This window comes from Lepus europaeus, chromosome 17 (assembly GCF_033115175.1).
Source record: "Lepus europaeus isolate LE1 chromosome 17, mLepTim1.pri, whole genome shotgun sequence".
NCBI lineage: Eukaryota > Metazoa > Chordata > Mammalia > Lagomorpha > Leporidae > Lepus > Lepus europaeus.
The window spans coordinates 50,023,298-50,047,483 of NC_084843.1; the positions used below are offsets into that span (position 1 = coordinate 50,023,298).

At 47.6% G+C, this 24,186-nt stretch overlaps 1 protein-coding gene across 2 annotated transcripts in view; it reads right to left on the bottom strand.

Moving 5' to 3' along the window:
- CCDC6 (coiled-coil domain containing 6) overlaps positions 1-24,186 on the bottom strand; it is a 140,104-nt gene that overhangs the window by 31,817 nt on the left and 84,101 nt on the right. The window contains exons 5-9 of one of the 2 annotated variants that reach the window (XM_062213872.1): positions 20,410-20,570; positions 15,850-16,006; positions 12,311-12,411; positions 2,377-2,501; positions 454-1,357 (exon numbers count right to left, since the gene is read on the bottom strand). In XM_062213872.1, coding sequence (XP_062069856.1) covers positions 1,163-1,357; positions 2,377-2,501; positions 12,311-12,411; positions 15,850-16,006; positions 20,410-20,570 — 739 coding nt within the window. In that variant the 3' untranslated portion in view covers positions 454-1,162. Of the gene's footprint in view, positions 1-453; positions 1,358-2,358; positions 2,502-12,310; positions 12,412-15,849; positions 16,007-20,409; positions 20,571-24,186 lie in introns of those variants that run through there. The other variant, XM_062213873.1, reaches the window with a different exon arrangement.

A 24,186-nucleotide genomic window follows, 5' to 3' on the forward strand; every position in this document is an offset into this window, starting at 1 on the left:
GTTCCACCTCAAAGTGAAACCAAACGATTTATTTGTGCTAAATGAATGGAACTCATGTACTCAGGATATACTTCTTTGTACACTGTACTTGCTCACACTGGGCGAACTCGGCCGTCATCAATGCTAAATGTGCTACTTTCCTCTCTACTTCTCTTCCGCCAAGCAGTACAGTATTTGGTGGTCAGGACGCCATGATACTCCTACAAGGTCCGTTTCAAAGAGTATTGTCTAATAGTATTTTGCACCTTTAAAATATCTGTTCAAACTCTATCTTAGGGGAACAAAAATAAAGAATGGAAGGGGAGATGACATTGCTTCTGTCACAATCACGTTGCCTTCTGCAGCCGAAATCAAACAGCACATTCTAATCAGCCATCAAAGCCACTGGTGGCTGGGACAACATTTACCGACTCACGCTGGCGGGGGGCTGGTTCAGGTAGATTAACAGTGAGGATAGAGGACAGAGTCACACCTTCATATACGATAATTATCCATCTGGTGGATGGGTACAGTTGTGGGAGTTATCGCTTTAGGCTATCTGTTTTACAAGAGACAAGGATGTTGATTTTTACTGAAAATAACCTGTAAAAAGTGTATCTGTAGAAAGCTCTATTAAACAGTACTTGTGTTTTGGGCACTGATTCATCTAACTTTCCATTCTCTGCTGAAAGCTAGATTTTCAAAGGTCTGACTGTAGTGCTGAATTATCAGTTTTGCTTGATAAACACCACTGCAATGGGAGAAGGGGAATATTAACAGCTCAGCAATTTTCTGCAAATTCATGAAAAAAAAAATTATAAAAAAGATATCCCTTTTTATTTTACAAACCGAAAAGCCAGGAAAACTGAAGCTCTGGGGCCAAGCAAAAATTGCACACTGCTGCTGAATTACCCAATACCGAATCGCCAACGTTCCAGCCAGGGAATGCACGCACACGGAGATTCAAGTAAACACTGCTGGAAAAAGTCGTCTGGTTAGTGTTGTAGACCCACAACACTGGCTGCGTTTCCGACAGACACTTACAACACAATGGACAGTGAAGCCTAGATAACCTCAGTGCAAATCAGTCAGATCCAAATATGCCAGGGAAGGAAGCCTTTGGCGTTGAGTAGACGGCTCCATTGGACGAGTCCCAACTTGGAATTCAGACTAAGCACATGCATTAAGGCTGGGAGGAGGGGTGCACCGAATGTTGCGAAGGGGCGGGCTGCGAGCTGACTGCCGAGGGCACCGAGGGCTGCATGGGGGGCGGCGGCGGGGGCGGCGGCGGCTGCACTGGGGTCTGTGTGTTGGGAGACGGAGGCGGCGTGGGCCGTTTGAATTTGTCAGGACTGTTGCTTCTCCGCGGTGAAGGCCTCTGTAGGGAGGACAGAACAGCAGGTCAGCCGAGGCCCAGACAGCTCACTCCCGGTGCAGCCTGCCTCGGAGCTGGGGCTAGTGAGAGGCGGGAGGCCAGCGGCCAGAACCCAGCTACCGTCGCCTTTACCGCTACAGGTTTCTGGACGAGGCATGGATGAAAACTCAAACGAGGGAGTGTGTACGCTCACATCCGTGAAAGAAGCTACTCAGACTCACCAGAAACCTCCCACTGACAACATACTGCACCCAGGCTCTCTGACAGTCACAGCAGTTGTCAAAGCAGCCATGTCTTCCCCTGACATCATTTTGTCAGTTCTGTATCTCCACTTCCTTTGCAGCATCCATCTCAAAACAAGCTTTTCATATCCCAAAAACTACAGCTCAGAAACAAGGCTCTTGCTTTCAGAAAGGTTCTATCCAACCGGCAGAACAGCTCCTCAGGTACCTTAAATGCTTATGTAGAACGGTTTCTTTCTTTTTTTTTGAAAGTCTGTCTTATTGGAAACACCCTCATTTCTCTAACCCTATTAGCAAACCTTTGGGTGCTCCACTGTCAACCATACTCATATAGCCTACATCCCAGAGAGGAGTTTTGAACCAGAACTACTTAAGGTTTCTTCTAATTCTGGGAGAGAAGAAAGAAGGCTAACTTTAGGAAGAATATTCAGGGTCAGTGAGCTGGGGAGGTGCAGACAATAAATGTTCTTAGACATCACGGCAACCAACAATAATTCTTTATGGCAAGGAGCTGGCTTGCAGTCACTCGAGGCATTGGCCAAAGTTCAAATCACATTTCAGACAGGGCAGTTTTTCACAGGAAGCGAAGTTGAAGTTTGGCTTCCTGGGAAGGATTTTAGTTTCAACACAAGACTTTGGTATCAAAGTGCTGGGAAGTCTACAGTTTTTAAGAGAATTGACGGAGTGGGACAGAAAGGGGACTGTCTAAAGACATCAATTCTGCTCTCAGCAGACTAGCCTCAGGAGCAGAGTGTGACTCACCTCCCCCGTGCCACTTACTGTGATACCATGGGCTGTTCCCATGTGCTGCACGTGAAGACCCGGGGAGTTGTAGTAAGACATTCCGGCTCTCGTCAGTGACGTCGGCGGAGTGAAGCCAACTGTGTGACTTGCGTATGACAGGCCTGAAAAACAACAGCAGCAAATTCAGCCTCGTTTCTAACTCCATGTTCTGGGGCCTTCGGCCACTCTGGGGGTCTCACAAGGCTCAAGTTCTCATCCACCTAGAAACATCAAAAGAGATGACAAGTGTGGTTGGCTTCCTGCACGGTGCACTGGGTAGAGAAAGGGTAGGAAAGTCAAGACTTGGAACAGAATAGAGTCCAGAAAGAAACCCATACATATACGGTCAACTCATCATCAACAAGGGCATCAAGAGGACACAATGGGAACAGGATGGAACATACATGGACTCCTACCTTACACTATATGCAGATAGCAAGTGAGAATGAATTATTAAAGACCCAAATTTAAGACCAGGAACTGTAATACTCCTATAAAAATAGGAGAAAGGCTCACTGAACTTGGTCTTGGCAATGGTTTCTTAGTTGTAACACCACAGGCACAGTCACCAAAAGCAAAATAGACAAGTGGGACTATATTAATAGCAAAGGGAACAATCAAGTGCAGCCACTGGGCACACTGGCTAGACTCCACTCCCAATTCCAGCTTCCTGCTCATGTGCGGCTGGGAGGCAGCAGGTCATGGCTCCAGTCCTTGGGTCCCTGCTAACCATGTGGGAGACTGGGATCGAGTTACTAGCTGCCAGCTTTGGTCTGGACCAGCTCAGGCTATTGTCAACATTTGGGGAGTGAACCAACAGATGGAAGATCTCTGCCTTTCTCTGTCTCTGTCTTTCAAATAAGGTGAAAATACATTTGAATTTTTTAAAAAAGGAAATAAGCATGAGTGAAAAAGCAACCTAAAGAAAGAGAGGAAACATACGTAAACTACTTATTTGATGAAGGGCTAATATCTAAAATATATATGAAACTTATGGCCTTTGCAGATGTTTGGGGAGTGAACCAGTGGATGGAAGACCTCTCTCTGCCTCTCCTCCTAACTCTGCTTTGCAAAAAATAAACAAATGAATAAAAAATCTTTTAAAAATGTATTTGTGGCAGGGGAGGGAGAACAGACATTCAGCCTCGTGGTTAAGCCGCCAGGTGGACACCTGCATCCTGTACTTACTCGAGTGCCTGGGTTCTAATCCCGTCTGCACCACCAACTCCAGCTTCCTGCTAAGCACACACTGGGAGGCAGCAGGTGATGGCTCCAATGCTTGGGTCCCTGCTACCCACATGGGAAACAAGGACTGAATTACTAGCTTCTAGCTTTGGCCTGGTCCAGGCCCAGGTGTTACAGGCTTTGGGGAGTGAACCAGTGGATAACAACTCTCTCTCTCTCTGCCTGTCAACAATGACAACAAAATTGTTAAGGGGGTGGATTTCATGTTAAGTGTTCTTATCACAGTAATAATAAAGTTCTGTTGGGAGTTCAGCTAAGATGTAAGAAAGCAACAAAAGACATGAGAAGAAATAAGAATAAAATGGGAAAAAACAGAACAATTGGGTAAAACTCAGATGCAAGAAACTAGGAGTCTGAAAAGATATGTTGACAATAAGGCAGGATGTGTGTGTGTGTGTGCGTGTGCACGCAAGCATGTGTAGTGGCCTTAACAGCCAACAAAACCAAGGAGAACACTGTAATGGGAGGGTAACTGATATAGGAAACATAACCCCTGTGGAAATATATGCTACCGCTCCCTGAAACAAATTGATACTTGAGAAGAAGCCCTAGCCTACGACAAAGTCCTAGAGTCTTCATCCAGGGCCCAGAATCATCTCCAAAGTAAAACAAACAACCCAGTACTCGTGCCCAGACTCCAGAGTTTTTAGATAGATCAGAGCTGGGGTCCAACGGTGATCTTGAAAACATTTCAAAAGTACATCCCAAGAGCCTGGGCTCTGGAGTCAGGGGCTGACCCCCCCACGGGTCTGGGCACCGGCTAACTCACCATACGAGTTCCCAGCACGCACCAGGATAGCCAGCACAGGGTAGGATGGAAGCGAGTGAAAACGCAAAGGAGTAACTTGAGGCAGCGTGGACGGGATCGCTTTGCACCCGAGACTGACCACCAGCAGCCACGTGATGAGCTCTGCTTACTGCTTTTCTGGCTTACATGAGAACAGGAAGCTGCTAAGGCTGCTTGTGGCTACTTTTTGCTTCCTTGACTGTGACATGTGGCCACCAAGCAAGCCTTCCTTTAGTTGTCCCTCTAGCTGTCCTATCAGGATCATTATGACTATATGATGCCAATAACCAAGCATCTTCAAAGCTCACTATTCCTTATATATCTTTTTAAATAAATGTATTTTCATTTCATTTTGAATGCAGAGAGGGAGGGAGGCAGGGAAGGAGGGGGAGGGAATGGAAAAGGGAAGGAGGGAAAGAGCGAGCGAGCAGGTGCAGAAGTGCTCAAGATCTTCCATCCACTGATTGACTCCCCAAATGCCTGCAACATGCAGGGCTGGCCAGGCCAAAGTCAGGAGCTAGGTGTTTCATACAGGTCTCCAACGTGGGTGGCATGGATCCAAATACTTGAGCGCTTATCTGCTGCCTCTCAAGGTGTACATTAGCAGGAAGCCAGGCTGGAGCCAGGGCTTGAATACGCGACGTGGGTGTCCCAAGTAGTGACTTAACCACTTGGCCAGATGCCCACCCTTTGGCTATCTTAAAACAAAACCCCCTGCGTCATAAAGAACATCCACATTTAGCTTCAAACTGTCTTCTGATGCCAGCAGTCAGCGGTTTTCTAGAACAGACACTCAAGCCCTGCAGACTTTACCCCAACCCAAACAGATGAGAACCGCAGGGGAGCTGGGCCCCGGGCCACCAGAAGCATGGTGCGCCTTCTGCTCTTAAGCCAGACTCCCATCTCTCTCCAAACTTGCCCTGTGTCTGGGAATGCCTTCTCTTCACCTGCTCCGGCCTCCCTCCAGGGTCCCACTGCCTCTCTCAACTTCCGGAGAGGCAAAGAGCCCAGACTCTGGAGCCAGACAGCCAGATTAGCTTGCATCGCAGCTCCGCTCTTGGCACCAGGCCCTCGTGGACAAGTTACTTCATCCCCCTGCGCTTCGGATTCTTGGACAGTCAACTGGGATGACTGTAGCCACCTCCCAAGGCTGCTCTGAGAGTGACATGAGTTCATGGCACAGAGTGCTTCAAGACAGCCTGGCACAAAGCCCAGGCTCAATCAGCTCTAGCTCATTGGTCCCTCTCGGGCCCATCTCAAACACTCCGAAGCCGCCAGCTCCCTCGTCTTGGCACTTCTTTGCAAACTATTTCACCTTGGGTTATTTCTGAACTTATTACTGTAACTTTTTATTTTTGAAACAAGAAGTGGCAAGAATACTACAATCTTCCCCTGCATACTTCAGCCAGTTCCCTCCAATGATATACTACACAACAGCGCACTGTCCAACACCAGGAAACTGGGGTGGGCATTTAGCCTCGTGGTTAAGGCACCCATGCTCCATATCAGAGTACCTGGGTTTGACACTCAGTTCTGGCTCCTGATTCCTCTTTTCTGCTAATGGCAGACCCTCGGAGGGCAGGGATGATGGCTCAACCGAGTTTCTTCCAACTACATGGAAGACCCAGATTGAGTTTCTGACACCTGGCCCTGTCGCTGCTGCTCTTGGCATCTGGGGAGTGAACCAGCAGACAGGAGCTCTCTCTGCCTCTCAAATAACAAAACAAAAAAAACTTAAAAAAAAAAAAAATCAAGGAACTAACACTGCTGTAACATTAGTGACTGTGGTCTAGACCTTATTTGGATTCTATCAGTTCTCAAGTGTACTCTGTGGGTGTCTGTATGTGTACAGCTTAATCGGTCCCCTCCAATCTTATCCCCTGGCAATGAGTCAATGATTGAGCTGTTCACATCACTGCAGTTTTGTTGCTTAGAGAACACTGCAGAAATGGAATCACACCTAATCAGTTGCGATGAGCTCTTTAAAGCATGATGATCCCTGTAATCACCTAAGTTGTTGCATTAATTTTCTCTGTTTAAAGTATCTGTTGATTTTTATCTACTTGAAAGGCAGAACCTGTGGGGGTGAGGGGAGAGAGAGAGAAAGAGAGAGAGAGCAAGCGAGCAAGCAAGAGCAAGCGATCTTCCATCTGCTGGTTCTGCAACAGCCAGGGCTAGGCCAGTCTGAAACTAGGAGCCCAAAACTCTATCAAGGTGGCAGGGGCCCAAGTTCTTGAGACATCACCTGCTGTCTTCCAGGATGCATTAGAAGGAAACTGGATCATTAGGATGGCCAAGTCCTTGGGCTCCTGCTACCCATGAGGGGGACTAAGATGGCCCAGCCCTGGCTGTTGCAGCCATCTGGAGAGAAAGCCAGCAGATGGAAGATCTCTCTCTCTCTCTCTCTCTCTCTGTCTTCTCTTTAACTCTGCCTTTCAAGTAAACCTTAAAAAAGGGAGGGGGGTGTAGAAGCTGGGCTAGAAGCAGAAGAGTCAGGATTGGAGCCGGCACTCTAATATGGATGAGGGCATAGCAAGCAGCTGCTTAGCCCAGTGCACCTCAACCCCAGTCCCAATTAACTCCTTTCTAATTGCCGAATAGCGCTCCACTGAATGGAGGCACTGTCATTACTCTCGGTCTTGTGTTAAAGTTTCTTGCTTCCCCCAGGCTGGCCCTGGTGTTAATTATAGCTCTTGAAATCTTACATTTTTGTTTGCCCTTAAGTTCTAATAATCAGGTATCTCATCCTCTCTGGTTTAGGAATATAATAAAGGATATGAATTAAAAAAATGGTAGGCTGAAACCTAAAAACACGAGCTTACCAAACAGAGTAAGTCCTGTGCTGCTTAATGACAGGGACTTGTTCTAACACACACATCACTGGGTAATTTCAACACTGTGTGAACATCAGACTGCACTTACAAAAACCTAGATGGTATAGGTCACTTAGTGTGGTCTGTGTGTGGGGGTGGGTATGGGAACACCTGGGTTCAGTTCGCTATAACTTTTAAAGATTTATTTATGTCAAAGGCTGAATTAGAGAGAGAGAGAGAAACACACACACACCAAGAGTGAGAGAAAGGGATCTTCTATTCATTGGCTCACTCTCCAAATGGCCTCAATGCCAGGCCAAAGCCAGGAGCCTGGAACTCCATCTGAGCCTCCCACATGGGTGGCAGGGACCCAAGTATTTGGGCCATCAGCTGCTGCATTCCCAGGAGCATTAGCAGGAAGCTGTATTGCAAGTGGAGAAGCTGGGACTCCAACCAGTGCTCTTCTATGGGACATTGGCATGGCAAGCAGCAACTTAACCTGCTACGCCACCATGCTGGCCCTCGCAGTGGCCTCTTGATGTAACCAAGAGATGTGATAAACATGAGACCTGCAAGACTGCTGTGGGCATCAGAGAGCAACATGGTTTCACAGGAAGCTTTTAGAAAATATGTGGCAAGAGTCCACTATAAAATAATAAAAAATACAGTATCTACTCATTAGTCATTTATTGTCAAGTAGGACACACTACACATAGCTGCACATGCTAAACGTGTATATGACTGGGAGTGTGACGGGTCTGCTTACCAGGGGTGGTGAAGTGTGGCCCATGGCCCCCACAAGGCCTATGCAATCACTTGGTCTGGCCCTGCCAAGGCAACCAAAGGTGGGACTCGAAATTCAATCAATAAAGCAGGCTAGTTTTTAAGTTGCTAATTTGTATGGCCTACAAATGATGTTATAAATATCCAAATGGCCCTTGGAAAAAAAAGGCTCCTCACCACAAACAAGAGTAATGAACTTGGATACAAAGTTACAACAGCTGTACATCTCTAGGTGATAACAATTTTTTAGCTCCACAATCACCTTAGGGAACCAACACCATTGACAAAAACATTGTTATAAAGCATACCCCTGTACTGTGACTTTATGAAGCTGTTGCTGAAATAAGCTTCTCTTGCTCTGATATGGAAATGCATTGACTAAAACAACAACAAAAAATTATTTTCACTACTACACTGTCAAGTTCAAAAGACAATTAGAACCAGTGCATGATGAAAATAAGCAACTAAGCAAAACATAAAAGTTTTTATGGCAAGGGGTGAGGAAGAGGGAGGGACACATAATAAAACAGTAAAATATCATCATCTTTGGTTCAAAGGATTCTGGATAATTTTAATTCTGCCTCTTTACAAACTTCTGATGACCCCAAAACTTATTAAATATTTCTTTGTTAAAGAAAAAAAAGTTGCAGAAACAAACTGAAGCGGTCATCGTTTTCCTCTTTTAAAACTATTTTACATACACATGTAGGACATGAAAACATTCTCATTGTAAAAATCCGAATTATTCAGGTATACTTTCTTCTTTTTTTTATATTCCTTTTTTTAATTTATTTATTTTTAATTTCTTTCTTTTTTTTTTTTTTTTTGGGACAGGCAGAGTGGACAGTGAGAGAGACAGAGAGAAAGGTCTTCCTTTTTTTTTGCCGTTGGTTCACCCTCCAATGGCCGCCGCGGTAGCGCACTGCGGCCAGAGCACCGCGCTGATCCGATGGCAGGAGCCAGGTGCTTCTCCTGGTCTCCCATGGGGTGCAGGGCCCAAGCACTTGGGCCATCCTCCACTGCACTCCCTGGCCACAGCAGAGAGCTGGCCTGGAAGAGGGGCAACCAGGACAGGATCGGTGCCCCGACCGGGACTAGAACCCGGTGTGCTGGCGCTGCAAGGTGGAGGATTAGCCTAGTGAGCTGCGGCGCCGGCCATAATTTCTTCTTTGAATCCTCTTGATCTGGCTTTGGTCCCTTCCACTGCATCAAGACTGCTCCAGCTCAGGGCAGCAGTCAGTTCCGCTCTGCCTGTCGTAATCGCCGATTCACACTCCTCGCCCCAATGGGCCCTGCGGCGGGCACAGCTGACCACTCCCATCTCGCTGAAACACTCCATCTGAACCTCAGTGACATCCTAGACTCTTTTTCTACTTTTCTGGCCTCCCCTTTTGCAAGGTTTTCCTCTGATACTCAACTCTAAACATTACAGCCTACAGCACATGCTTAGGAGTAGAAAATTATTTCTACTTCCTTGAGGACAGAGAATCTACGTACATCATATTGGAATATTCTATGACAGACATATCTACTCTTCCTTTTTCATTTATTTAGTCATTTATTCGTCTCAATACAGACTTAGGGTATTTATGTTTGGATTACATTCTAGTACGACTCCTTGTATCCCTCACATTGTCCAGTGTTGGTGTTTGGGGAGCTTGTGCATCCATCTGACAAACGTCCATGGCTTTGCCTTTGGAGCACTCCCTTGCTTTCTTGCCCTGCAGGATGTCTCAAGCTCATTATATACATTTCAGGCCTCAGGCCTAGAGACATTCTTCTCTCCAAGTTACCCTAATTCTTTTCACTGGAGAATGGAACTAGAAACCAAGATCTGAGTGTCTGGCAGGCTCACTGGTACTGGGACATAGACTTATTTTCAGACCTTGCAACTGCCCTTCCCCGACTGAGATACAACAAGACATGTTAGGTGAGAATGTTCTCTTTCCAGGCTGCATAAAATAATGGACAACTTGATAGGTAACTATTGAAGAGTAACACTCTTCCATACATAATTCACACATGCAATCAAGAAGAGGCGCTATCCTAAGTTCTAGAATATGTATCCTTTAAACAAATTATGAAATAGGGCACAAAATATTCCAACAAGTTAGTCAAAGTCCAAGATTTCCAATGTTAACCCAAACTGGGAAGAGCGGAAGAAGAGCTACCATGTTTGGAATGGAATGAAAACAACACAAACAGCATATTTCCACTAAGGAAGTGGTGAGACATTCTTAATACTGAGAATCACAAACTCTTCCAATAAAAACCAAAGTAAAAAAGAAAAATTGGAGTATCTAGGTCTCGCTGATCTATGTACAGCCCTGCAATGTACTAGATTAGCACACAGTAGTTCTGTTGCCAAATAGGAGAGAAAGCTCTACTTTGGTATTATTATAGAACTCAGGATAAACATATTTAGGCTAGCTGAAAGGGAAACCAAACTAGGTGTTACTTACTACATAGTTTAAGGAAAAACCAAATAGCATATCTATCCAAACTTGAAATAGGTCTCATTAAGTGCCAGGGGCAGTGAAAGTAAAAATTATAGAAAGGGAACAAGATATTCCTGCAGAATATTTATAAGAGAAATAATATTCCCAACTAAAAGCTCACATTTTGTTTTGCTTTTTATGACTATAACGTTCTTTTTAACCTATTGGAGATTCCATGCTCTAAGGCGTTCTTTGGGTTTAAATAAGTCAAGCAGGATATTAAATTACACTTAACATGAATCAGCATCACACATCAAGTACAAAATAACCCTCCCTCTTGCTTCTTCCTGACACAGGCCTTCCTCTGACATCAATAAATCCAAAGGCAAAAAAAAGCCCTTTATCAAGGTAATGAAACTCAAGTGCTATTTTGAGAAAATTGAGAGGCAGCTAGGAAGAGATGCTGTGGGTGGAGACTTGGGGCCCACGGGAGGAGCCAGTTTAGGAACATCCTTGCAGTGGGAACAAGGGGGTGACGACCCCGACTGTGCCACTGAGCCCTAACAGAAAGTCCCTGTGGTTTGTCATCAGGCCCCTCTGGCCCTCGCCTGCTGGCCCTGAAGTGTACAACAGCTGCCACTCTGTGTCTGGGATTCTACCTCTGATTTTCTCTGACAGGGCGATAGACAGACAGAGGAAGAATTACAGGTCTCAACAGTACGATGCTGGGCTGCATCCTAAACCCACAAAACCCAGCCGCAAAGGGCAGTCTGCATCGCAGCACCATCTCCCCTTCTCACCCTCAAGGCTGCCCTCATCTGAATTACTTTCACAAAATAAAACGCCACCCCCAGGCCGCCTCACTCCCATCTACTCTGAAAGGCCTCCTGCATTGCCCTCTCCACCCCCACATGCTTTGTTCCCCAACTGCTTAAAACCTGTTTACCAGCAGGCACCAAAAACTCAGTCTCATCACTTTGGTCACAAGATGCGATCCTCTGGCTTGCTACCTCCTCTTCCCTCCCCTGCTCCACTTGCCAAACGCCCGTCGGCTTCCTCCCTCTCCCTGGATGGATCGTTTAACTTGCCCTCCTGGCCCGAGCCTCACGCAGTGCTGGTGCCGAGCCAGAGACCCAGGGAGGGAGCTCTTGGGATCAGCTGAAGACAAGCGTGCCTTTGAGGGAAAGGCGTCCGAGAGCAAAGCCAGAAGCGGACTGCCTGACCCCAGTCCACTCCTTCTTCCACGGCCTGCCCGCTGGGGCCCAGTGCCACTCCCGAATCCCTGGAAATATTCGGAGGCAGCTCCGCTGGACAGAGCATGGGCTTGGGAAACAGACACGCCCTGCCTGGGCACGTCCTGGCTGTGTGGCCAGTAGTTAGCAAACCTCTGATTTGCCGCTTCCTCAACTTTACCACGGGAAAAATGACGCTTGCATCCATTAGTCGGAAGATAAACAATGTGGTAACCGATGCGGAACACAGCAAAAACAAAAACAAAACAAACAAAAAAAAACCTTAAAGGGTGAGCTCTGAGGCAACATGGAAACCCACCCCAGGACTCTGTCCATCCACGACCTCTTCAAATCATAGTCAAAGACGGTGTTCTTTCAAAAAAGGGCCTTGCAGCTGGATTCCTTTTAGGTGGGGAAGGAAACACTACAGAGAGACAGCAGCTGCACCACAGCATTTATGCTCACCCTTTTCAAGATAAGGCTCTCAGTCTTGAGAGTGGTCGGTTTTTGAGAAACACATGGCCATTACCTCTCTGTTTACACGATTTTTATATGCTAGAAAGGAACATCACAGAGCCGCTGAGTAAATGGGCCAGAACCCGGGCTCTGGGGGAGCCCGAGCGACGCACTCACCGGGTGATATGGGCCTGCTTGAGCTCGGAGAAGGAGTGTAAGGGATTGGGCTGGACACAGTGCGAGGTCTTAATCCTTGGGCAGACATCTCGTTAAAATACCTAAGTGGGAAGAGGAAGAAACAATCAACACTGGCGGCATGACAGCAGTTCGTAAGAGAGCTCTCGGGTGCGGAGAGAGACGTAGTCGCTGGGAGTCACACGGCTCCACTGCTGGGCAAAGCTCACCCACAGAGGGGCAGGGCAGGGAATCCAGGTGGTTTCAGCTCAGCATGGAGGCCTGGTGACAGAGCTGGGCCATATAAAAGAGGAACAGGACTCCTCCATCACACACCAGCCATGCAGAAATCACCTCCAAGGTCCCAAGACTTCTAAACACATCCACCTTTTCACGAGTACACTTAAATTGTTATTTGAAACTGGAAACCAAGCAAGCCTTCTGAGATTCATGTTGCTAACTCAAAGCTTAAAGAGACATGTTCCCAGGAATTGAACGGCAACTGTTCACAACACAAGGCTCGCTTATTTGCAAACTGTCCCCCAACAGAGGGTAACAGAAGCGAGGCAGGTCAGGCTCGGCTGCACCGAGCTGAGCCCCACGTCTTCCTGCACTGGGAAGCCACAGGCGCCCCGAGAATGCCGACGTGTGGCCACCGGGAATACCACCTTCACTGTGTGTGTCCCCGGCACGGAGCGCTGGCCAGTGCAAACTTCTGCTTTAGGTCATGCACCCACCTTTATTTCTCCCAGACAGCATCTCAGCCCTGGCATCCAGCCAAGTTCACCTGAGGAACTTTGACACAGCCTTGTCTACGCAGGACTACGTGACTTGAACAAGACCAGGTTCCCTACTCTGACAAGCACCTCAGCTAGCCTTCGCCGTTAATTCTCCCGAATGACTCCAGAGCAGCCCACCAGAGGCACTGGGCATGGGTGGCTTTTCCTTGCTTTCTACCTCTCCTAGGTGGCTAAGACCATCTCAAGTGGCAGACTACCTGTTTTTGTTTTTAAAAAGGTTTATTGATTTTGAAATTCAGAGTTACAACCAGGGAGGGAGAGAGAGAGACAGAGATTGTTCATCCATTGGTTCACTTCCCCCAGATGGCTGCAACAGGCCAGGCTACAGCCAAAGCCAGGAGCTCCATCCGTTGTCTCCCAGGTGGGTGCAACGGCCCAAGCACTTGAACCAACTTCCGCTGCTTCTCCCAGATGCATTAGGAGGGAGCTGGATGGGAAGTGGAGCAGCAGAACTCGAACCAGTGCCCCTGAGACGCCCGCGCTGTAGGCAGTGGCTTCATCTGCTCTGCCACAGCAATGGCCCTGGCAAGCGTCTTTCTCCTAAGCGCACTCTCACCACTCCTAGCAGGCAGCTGTACTCTGCTGGAGACTGCTGGCTGATCACAGGGAAAGCGCGTCTTCTGGAGTGGGCGAGCACCAGCTTGGGGGAGAAAGTATTTACCTGGAAGCCCGAGGCAGCTTCCGGACTGTCAGGACATTCAGAAGAAACTGCCCCCAGAGTGTCCTGTTCAAATCTAGGGTGGAGGACTCTGGGAAGTTAAGACCTGCTCTGCTCTGGGTCGTAAGGTGGTTCGCAAAGTGGTTAAGAAGCGGGTTGGCACGCTAGCCGACGTTCTCAAAGGCTTCTCAGAAGATTTGTCATAGACAAATCAGTGATGTTTAGAATACAGCTGTCAGCTTTATGACACAAGCTTCTGACAAATATGATGTTTATTCTGTTTAAACGAGAAAATACACACACAGGTACTGAAAATAGGGTAACCTATTACCGTTTTCACATTTCTTTCCCTCATTACAAAAATACAGGCTTTCATTCTAGAAAATCTCCCCTGTTTTTGTGGAATTATACACAGTGAATTGACCCAAAGCTTTCTTAGCCCTGGCAATCTGTTCTATAACAGAAACAGAAACCATCGGCTGATACACTGACAATGCTGATGTTTTTCAGCAACATGTTTTGCCATCAAGACAACAGGACTCCTCACAGCCATGTGGGGCCCCAGGCTGCAGACACGGGCTATGCAGTCCTGGGGGCAAGTCGTTGTGAAGTCCTGGGGGCAAGTGGGGGCCTGGGCTGGGTAGCCTCACTTCCCACACTGAGCTCTGGCTCCGCTGAGGCCAGATAACCCGATCCACAACAGGGACTCTCCTTGCACGAACAAGAAAGGCCAATTCTCCAACTGCTGGGTTTCTCGGCCGATCGGACGTGTGCTCAGTTTAGACTGTTGCTTACCTTAATAACCACCTTTTCCACCAAGTGCAGAGGGTGAAGAGGAAGAGGAGGGGATTGTGGGTAGAAGACAAACCTTGAGGCCATTTCCTCCGGCAAGCAAAAGGGAAACTGTATTTTTAGCCCATTCATAGGGCAGCAATGAGGTAGTCTGACGCTTAGGCTTGCAGACAATGCATTAGCTAACTTCCCAACAGGAGCAGCAGGGTGGGTGGGTAGCCCAGTAGTTAAGACGCCCACGTCCCACACTGCAGTACCTGGGTTTCATACCTAGCTCAAACTCCTGACTCCAGCTCCTGCTGATGCACTCCCTGGAGGGCAGTGGTGACAGCTCAAGTTAGTGGGGTCCTGTCACCCACAGAAGAGACCCAAGTTGAGTTCCTGGCTCCCTGCTTTGGCCAGGCCCAGTCCAGACTGTTGCAGGTGCTTGGTGAGTGAACCCGTGGATGGGAACTCTCTGTTCCTCTATCTCCATCTCAAAAAAAGAGAGTAGCCCCAGGGGTCGGTGCTGTGGCACAGTGGGTAAAGCCGCCACCTGCAGTGCTGGCTTCCTATATGGGCTCTGGTTCGAGTCCCAGCTGCTCCACTTCTGATCCAGCTCTCTGCCATGGCCTGGGAAAGCAGTGGAAGATGGTCCAAGTCCTTGGGCCCCTGCACCTGTGTGGGAGACCCAGAAGAAGCTCCTGGCTCCTGGCTTTGGATTGGCGCAGCTACGGCCATTGCGGCCAACTGGGGAGTAAACCAGTGGATGGAAGACACCTCTCTGCCTCTCCTTCTCTCTCTGTAACTATAATTTTCAAATAAAGAAATAAATAAATCTTAAAAAAAAAAAAAAGCAGCCACAAAAACGCTTAAAAAGTTACCAAGTGGGTTAAGGGAAGTCCTTGGGATTTTAACAAACTCCACCTGTTTCCTGCTGGTTTTTCCACCAACGCATTTGTTTACCTACAGTGCACAACAGCTTGCTTGTTAAATAATGTAGGAATGAAGACTTGCTCATGCTTTGCACTGTGACAACAGAACAGAGTCCTTCGACAGCAAAGGCAAACCTCGCTGCCTTTCTACACCAACCATGCCTCCGTTTCTCTTCTCACCCGGTCATTCTAGAAGGGCAATTCCCCCTTCTTTTAGGGGTTTCAGGAAGACAATCTTCTTCATGTACCCCGACCTCAGCATCTGGTTCCAGGTGGCGGCATTCGCCATCGCAGGAACTGCACCGCGCGTCGAAGCCGGCTCCCTCGGTATCTAGCAGGACACGAGCAGGGTCTCTGCGCGTCCTGGGCAGCGCGTACCTTTCGTCGTCCATCTCCAGGCTGGACTCGCTCTCGGACAGCTGGCGACACAGGGCTTCTCTTCTCTCCATCTCCCTCTGCAGCTTCCTCTGCAGCCTCAGGTTCTCCTCCCGCATGTGGCGCTCCTCCTCCAGGTACTGGGCCATCTTCTCCGAATCTGCAGGGCCAGAGTCCCGCACTCAGCCACGCTCCGTGCGAGCATCCCCACGTTAAGAAAACAAGGAGGGAGGGAGGGGTGACCCGGATTTCAGTCTGGCCTGAATGCCACAGGCACAGGGAGCTGCTCTGAGACAGTGGTTCCCACGGATGAGGTCTGGATTTAAAGTGTATCCCAAGTAACAAAGTGTACCAACAATCTGCATTAAAAAAAGAAAAAAATAAATAAAGGCGGTGCTGGGAGGTGAGGTGCCTTCCCTCCCTCTCACTCGCATTCTGAAGTGCTGAGTGGAGGAAGTGGCCTGGTGCTGGCCGAGTTGTTCGTGGCAGCTACCGCAGCCTTTCTCTGCGCTACTGTAGCTGGGAGAGGAGGGAGCCTGGCTGGGGACACAGACTGGGCCCACAGGCTACCCTACCTTCTGGACCCCATCTGCGGCCTCACGGCTCCCAACAAGGGCCAGCCAGCTGTGGGAGACTCAGCCTCCCTGGCACGCCCACCGCTGGAGCCAGGCCGAGCCGCGGGGATCCTCCCAGGAAGCTGCTATGGTGCACGGCTCTGTGCGTGGCGCTGCAGTCTCGCAACCCCTGCCTTTCGGAAGCTGCTCTTTAGAGGATGCTGGGCCACTCTCCAGCTCCCTGCCCATAAAAGGCAAAACCTGCCCCACCCCCACCACGGCTGCAGGCTTCCGGTTCACCTACTACACAATCTATTGTTCCCTATGAACTTGGCCAAAGGACAATCTTCATGTACTTCTCTTCTGGAAAACAGCCACAACTTCAGAGCAGCCGTGAGCACACCCAGGAGTTTCCTGTGGGTGCCTGCTCCACATTACCACCTGGGTCACGGAGGAACTGGACACTACGCTGACACCCTCTCTCTACCAACTGACCCTACTTCGATTTCCAGAAACCACCAAATGAGCTCCAGTCTTAAGCAACCTTCTGAAGTTCTGGCATGTCAGCAACTAATGACTTTCAAGACAGCATCATTACAGAATACTTAAAAGGTCCGGAATACTTATGTTAGAAATTCAAATATAAAAACACGACAACCATTAAAAACACTATTTCGTGCTCTAAACCCTAAATCCCTCGCAGTTGCTTTCAATATCGCCAGAAACCCTGCTGCCTAATCCAGACACAGAAATCTCTTTAATTGAAGGCATGCAGGGAAAATATTTACAAAGTACACTTTTAATATAAATGATTTAAATTATTTCCTCCCAAATATGCAAGAATGCAGGATTTTCCACTTAGCTCCCCAGGAAGCACTTGACTGGCCCCTGGGAGTATTTTCTGTTTCTAGAACAAGAAGAGTGACTGTTAGAGCAAGTCACCTTTCTTTTCCATCAACAGGAAAGCTTCCCAGAACTGCAGATTTATAAGGCTCCAAGAACAATCGTGGAAGAGGAAACACTTTCACAGAAAACAACAGGTCTTGAGCACCTGGGGCAACAGCAGGAAGATCTCAGAGCATCTCCTACAGGCAAGAAAGTGCCTGGTTGGAAGACTTCCTGGAAATTCAGCCTGCAACCCAGTAGCCTGAGGCACAGAGAACTCAATGGGTGCCACACCTCTGGGTGTCATGAAAACAGATGCCTGGCCCATGGCCTTCCTCGGCTGCCCTCTGCTGGCCAAGACACACTATGTGCATTTACTGGCCTGAGTCTTTTTCCTTTGCTCACAGAGCTCCCTAGTCCACAGCTTCTGCCAGTACTTCCCCCATCTTCAGCCACCTCTCAGTACGTAGTCGAAGAGAGTGTCAATGGAGGGTGAGTGACTCAAGAGATGGTCCCTAAGGGTTCCAGGGTGGCCTGTCCATGCTGCACTGCCTTTCAAGCTTATGATTAGGAACTGTGAAAGCCCACTCCCCACCCCAAGCCAGCATGAGCATCCCTGAGGCAGAGGCTTGGCCCGCTGGTGTGTTAAAAGTGCCCCAGGGGCTCCCACGTTCAAAGAGAGTTGACTACTGAGAGAAAGGTTCAAGTTCAAGTGCAGTTGGGCTTGCAGGGTAAGGAGCTACCTGCCACGGGTACATCTAAAGGAGATACAGGTCATCTGACCCAAGGAGAGCGGGACAGATGGACAAGAAAAGTCAGTAACTCATCTGTGAGGCCAGACTCAAAGTGACCGCAAGCAGCCACCTGCTACCTGCCGCTGCTTTGGTTCAGCTTCGGTTTTCACAGAACCAAACAGCACTTATAGATGCCCATGGCGGCCATCTCCAGTCTCTTCAAAGATAAACAGTGCAGGACGGAGCGAGTAAAAGACAAGGAGAATTTCCTCCTTTACACAGGGCCCACAAGGGAGGTATAAATGAGGAAGACAAAGGCAAACTGACAGCATTGGACAGAGTTCAAAAAGGGGCCAAGAAATATCTGTCTACCTAACACAAACACAAAACTTCAAAAACAGGTTAAAATGACCTTGCTGCATCTCTTGTTTTCATGCATGCATGTGGGAGTTAGTAACCAGAGGTACACGCAGAATTGCTTGTCATTAAGGAAAATAAATAAATAAATAAAAATCAGAGGACTGTGGCTGTAACCCTGTGCTGTTAGAATGATGGTCCCCTAATGACATCTACATGCTCATCTACAGAACCTGTAAATGCTACTGCCTTATGTGACACAAGGGACCTTGCAGATGTAAGTTAGAGGAGTTCTGAGACGGGGAGATTATGAGCTTGGATGGTTGGGGAGGCAGAGTAAAAAGGACATGTGCCCACAGAAGCAGAGGTGTGAGTGATGCCACTGCTATAAAGGGGCCCTGAGCCAAGGCCTGCAGACGTCCTCGCCTAGAGCTTCCAGAAGCACACGCCCTGCTGACAACGCAACATGAGCCCAGCAACTCAACACAAAACCCCATTGCAGACTTCTAACTTCAACAACCACAGCATAAGAAATCTGTATTTTTTGAGCCAGTAACATGTTACAGTACAAACAGGAAACTAACACGTCACACTTGTTAAAGGTTTCAGGGATGATCCTGAGTCGCTACTCCAGGTGGACCACCGGACTAGAACCTGCCAAGAGCTTCAGAGAAGAAAACATAAAGAAAAGAACCCCTGTTCACTGTGAGATGCACATCCCATGGGATGCAACAAGCCGAATTCCTGGCATCTGCCCTGAACGTGTTCTCACGGAACTCCCTAACGTGTATAGAGATGCTCACACAGTTGCAGCCTTACAATCAAAAGGGTCCCCTTGTGGGGAGAGGGGCCTAGAGGGTTGGGTCTCTGCCTGCAGTGTAGTATCCTGTATGGACACCAGCTCCAGTCCCAGCTGTGCCTCCTCTGATTCAGCTCCCTGCTAATGTGCCTGGGAAAGCAGCAGAAGATGGCCCAAGTACTTAGGCCCCTGCACCCACATGAGAGACCCGGAAGAGGCTCTTGGCTTCCAGTTTCAGCCTGGCTCAGGCCTAGTTGTTGTGCCCATTTGGGAAGTCAATCAGTGGATGGAAAATCTCATTTTTTTGTTGTTAAAAAAAAAAAAAAAAAAAAAAAAAAAAAAAAAAAAGGTTCCCTGGGAGCAGTCTGGTTAAGCTGCAGGGAATCTGCAGAATCAAATACCATGGAGCCTTTACAGTGAGGACCGAGGCCCTGAGGCAGCTCTGTGACTACCGGCTGCGCAAAAAACCTACAAGGCTTATGTGAAAATAGAAAGGTGCAAACAGCATCAATACTGCGCTACTATTTGCATTAAAGAATTTTATACACATACACAGACTACATCCCGGAGAATACAGTAAAACCAGGCACTTGTGGGCAAACTGGGTGGCTTTTTTTCACTATGAACCTTCCACCATACGAGCTGGGAGTAGCCAACAAGCAGAAACAGGAGAGCCAAGAAAATGCACAGGGACTTATCAAACATTGAGAAATCCAGCTCCTTTGCTTTCCAACTCAACATCTTGGCCTTTTCCAAAGGATGTGAGTATAAATTTCCAAAGCGTTTGTTCTTCAAATCCCACGAACAAATGTCAGCCCAGGCTAACTGTGGTAAGGAAGTTAAGGACGGTAAACACTCTGTCCCCGCTGCCTTAATATCCCGCAGTGCGCTGAGGTCTCCTGTGCTACCTTTGTTAGCACGATCCTAGAGATGAATGTGGGGGAAGGAAGTTAAAAATACTGCCTGTGATTCTGGACCACACTGAAATCATCTGAAGTGTTGTCTGGAAGCATTCCAGCCTGTTTACCCTTCCCCTGTTAAAATACCTTAAAAAAAAAAAACAACTATCATGGGATGATGATTCTACATAATCAAGTATAAAACACCATATGGATTTGATAAAAGCAATTTCAGCAGTGAATACTGGTAATGCCGCGTTATCTGGCAAACAGGTGACTTCCACAGAGAGCTAACAGCTCTGGAGGCGGGGGCTGTGGAAGCAGAGGCTACGTACGCTGAAGCTGGGCCGCTCTCAGTTGCTTCTTGAGCCGTTCCACTTCGTTCTTTAAAAACCTGATGTGGCGCATCATGTTTTCTGGAGAATCAATTTCCATGGAGATATCTCTAGGCGACGGGGGTGCAGAGACGGGCTGGTCTAGTTTCTCCTGCAGGATTCTTCATTGAAAAGACAGAGACCGACAATGAGAGACAGTTTGCTTTTAAAAGACAAAGCGACATACTAGATGGAGGGCTTGTTTTAAAGGCAAGTTCCTGCTCATCATCAAGAGTCCATACGGCTACTTCACTCTCCTGTCCATTTGCCATCAACTTCTGGTCACCCTTACCTGGTATCTCAGGGCTCAGGGCGGAGCTGTAGGATCTACTCTCTGCTGCAGCTGGAAATGACCACTGGGTATAAGTAAGTACTCTTGGTGAAGTCTCTGTTTAACATCTGGTTCTGCTTATTAAGCCCGGATACAGGAGGCCATCAGAAATACCGGCTGACTACATAGTCAACATGCTGGGTGTCAGTTATGGAAATACTAAAGAAATTCTGCTCTCCTAATATTTTCAGCTGAAATTTTTGAGCTATTATGAATCTCCTTAGAGGGTGAAGTAACAAAAATAAACTCAACTTCTAAAATTTCTTCCTGCAGGGGCCAGCGCTGTGGCTCAGTTGGTTAATCCTCCACCTGTGGTGCCGGCATCCCATATGGGCACTAGGTTCCAGTCCCAGTTGTTCCTCTTCCAGTCCAGCTCTCTGCTGTGGCCCGGGAGGGCAGTGGAAGATGGCCCAAGTGCTTGGGCCCTGCACCCGCATGGGAGACCAGGAGGAAGCACCTGGCTCCTGGCTTCAGATTGGTGCAGCACCAGCCGTAGAGGCCATTTAGGGGGTGAACCAATGGAAGGAAGACCTTTCTCTCCATCTCTCTCTCTCACTGTCTATAACTCTACCAGTTAAAATAAAAAAAAAAAAAAATTTCTTCCTGCAAAAACCATCACAAGCATATGGCAAAATGGCCTAGGGACACTTTGCTTCTGTCCACAGCAAAAGTAAAAAGCTAAAAACAAAATTAAAACTGGGGTCTGAACATTGTGGTGCAATGGGTTAAGCCACTGCTTAGGATCTTTGCATCTCATATCACAGTGCCTGGTTCAAGTCCCAGCTACCCTGCCTCCGACCCAGCTTCCTGCTAATGCGCCTGGGAAGGCAGCAGAGGATGTCTCAAGTACCCAAGTCCCTGTCACCTACATGGGAGACTCACATGGAAAGTCAGGCTCCTATCTGTGGCCTAGCCCAGCCTTGGCTATTGTGAGCATTTGGGGAACCATCATATGGAAGATCAATCTCTCTCACGCGCTGTCTCTCTCTGTCTCCCTCCAGCCCTCTGCGCTTTCAAATAAACAAACTAACAACAACAACAACAAAACAGACTCTGGGGCCAACATAGCAGGTAAAGCCACTACCTGTAGCGCTGGCATCCCATATGGGCGCCAGTTCAAGTCCTGGCTGCTCCACCCATCCAGCTTCCTGCTGATGTGCCTGGGAAGGCAGTAGAAGACAGCTCAAGCCCTTGGTCCCCTGCACCCTCGTGGGAGACCTGGAAGAAGCTTCTGGCTTCAGATTGGCCCAGCCCTGGCTATTGCAGCCATTTGGAGAGTAAACCAGCAAATGGAAGATTTGTCTAACTCTGCATTTCAAATAAATTAAAAAAAAAAAAGGAAAAAAAAAACCACCACAAACTGACCCAAAATTATTTGACTAATAACAGGTGATACCACCTTCTCCAATCATTGTTAGGCTGAAGCATGTAAGATGCTGATATTCAATAGCTTTTTTTAATCTGAAAGACAAAGACAGACAGAAACAAAGATCTCCTCTACTACAACCAGGGTTCTCTAGGTAGAAGCCAAGAAGCTAAAACTCAACTTGGGTCGTGGGTAGCAGGGACCCAAACAGTTGAGTCCTCACCTGCTCCCTCCTAGGGTGGAGCCTGGACTCAAACCAGGCACTCTTATATGGGATGCAGATATCCCAAGTGGGATCTGAAGCAGTGTGCCAAATGCCCAACCCTCTATTCCCCAGGAGCTTCTGACCCATGAAGTGACAACCTCACTGTCACTGTTATTGTTCAACATAATAACGAGGTAGTTATAAATGTCAAAATTATCAGCTGCCTTCTGCAAAGGGCAGTTTCTGGTTTTCTTTTTATTAATTTTTTAAAGTTTATTTTTCTGTATTTGAGAGAGTGAGAGAGAGAGAGATCTTTTATCTGCTGGTTCACTCCCCAGATGCAAAGACCACAATAGCCAAGACGGGGCCAGTCTGAAGCCAGGAGCCAGAGCCAGGAGACAGTCTTACACGTGGGTGGCAGGGACACAAGTACTTCAGCCATTGTCTCTTATCTCCGATGGTGCACATTAGCCGGAAGCTGGAGTGGAAGTAGAGCTGGAACTAGAACCTAGGCACCCCAAAATGGGACGCAGGGGGCCCAAGCAGCGGCTTGACCATTACACCACAATGCCTGCCCTATGCTTTTATTTTTTAGCTTTGAGTTTGCCCAAGTACACATTGCGAATTATCTCTACCCTTACTGAGAAAACTAATGTGCCAAATATTTTAGTTGTCTCTACGTTTTTATAAATTAAAATAACTTCACTACAATTTTATTTTATAAAATAAAATACTTCACTACAATATAAAATATAGCTGATTCAACTATAGCTTAATTATTTCCTGGAGATATACTTCTGATTTTCACTTTGTTTAAAGCTATGTGATATAATCTGTGATTTGCAAATTTAGAGATGTACTCCAAGTAATTTATAAATGTGCATCCAAACCAAATATGTAAGGCAGAGTCCAGGAAGTAAACAAAAAGACCTGGGTAAAGTGGACTCAGGAACACTCCCAAGAAACACACTCTTCACACCCATACACTTACCCCACAACCAGAGCATTCCTTCCAGTCTTAGAGGCTCTGTCCCCCCCACCTCCAAAGTATACAGTGCTGAAAAAAAGGGCACGGCACTGCACTGTACTAGGGGTGCAAGATATGTTACTGTCGAGTGACATTTCACATGCAAATAATCTTCACCTTAAATATGTGCAGGTATCTCATTACCGATTATAACACAAATAGGTAGCATTTTTTTCCATTAACACCTCAGGTTTCCGAATGAAGTAAATTCTAGAGTTGTGCTAACAACCAAGAGTACGTCGTCCATCCTATGTACTTCAGGGAGCAATGGAGGGCTCAGCGTTGTGGCACCGCAGGTTACCCTGCTGCTTCTGACACCAGCATCCCACACTGAGTGCCAGTTTGAGTCCTTGGATGGTCCACTCCCAATCCAACTTCCTGCTAACGCGTCTGGGACGACAGCAGACAATGGTCCAAATACTTGGGTCTCTGCCACTCACATGGAGACTCAGATGGAGTTCATGGCTCCTGACTTTGGACTGGCTGATCCCTTGCTGCTGCAGCCATTTGGGGAATAAACCAGCAGACAGAAGATACCACACCCTCTGTCTCTCAAATAAATAAGCCTTTTTAAAAACAGTGGAGAAAGGCATTTCAATAATGTGGAAAGCTGAAAATTCAACTATCCTACGTACAATTTACAGGTCAACAAGAACAGTAGGACTATCCCAATGCAGCCCTGGAATGATCGAGAAAAACAGATTCTACAGGGACAGTAAGGGAGCAAATAAAGGGAAGACAAACAAACATGAGAATATTTCAAGGTTCAACATGTTTTTCCTTGGCAAATCAAAATGCTTTTTTTTTTT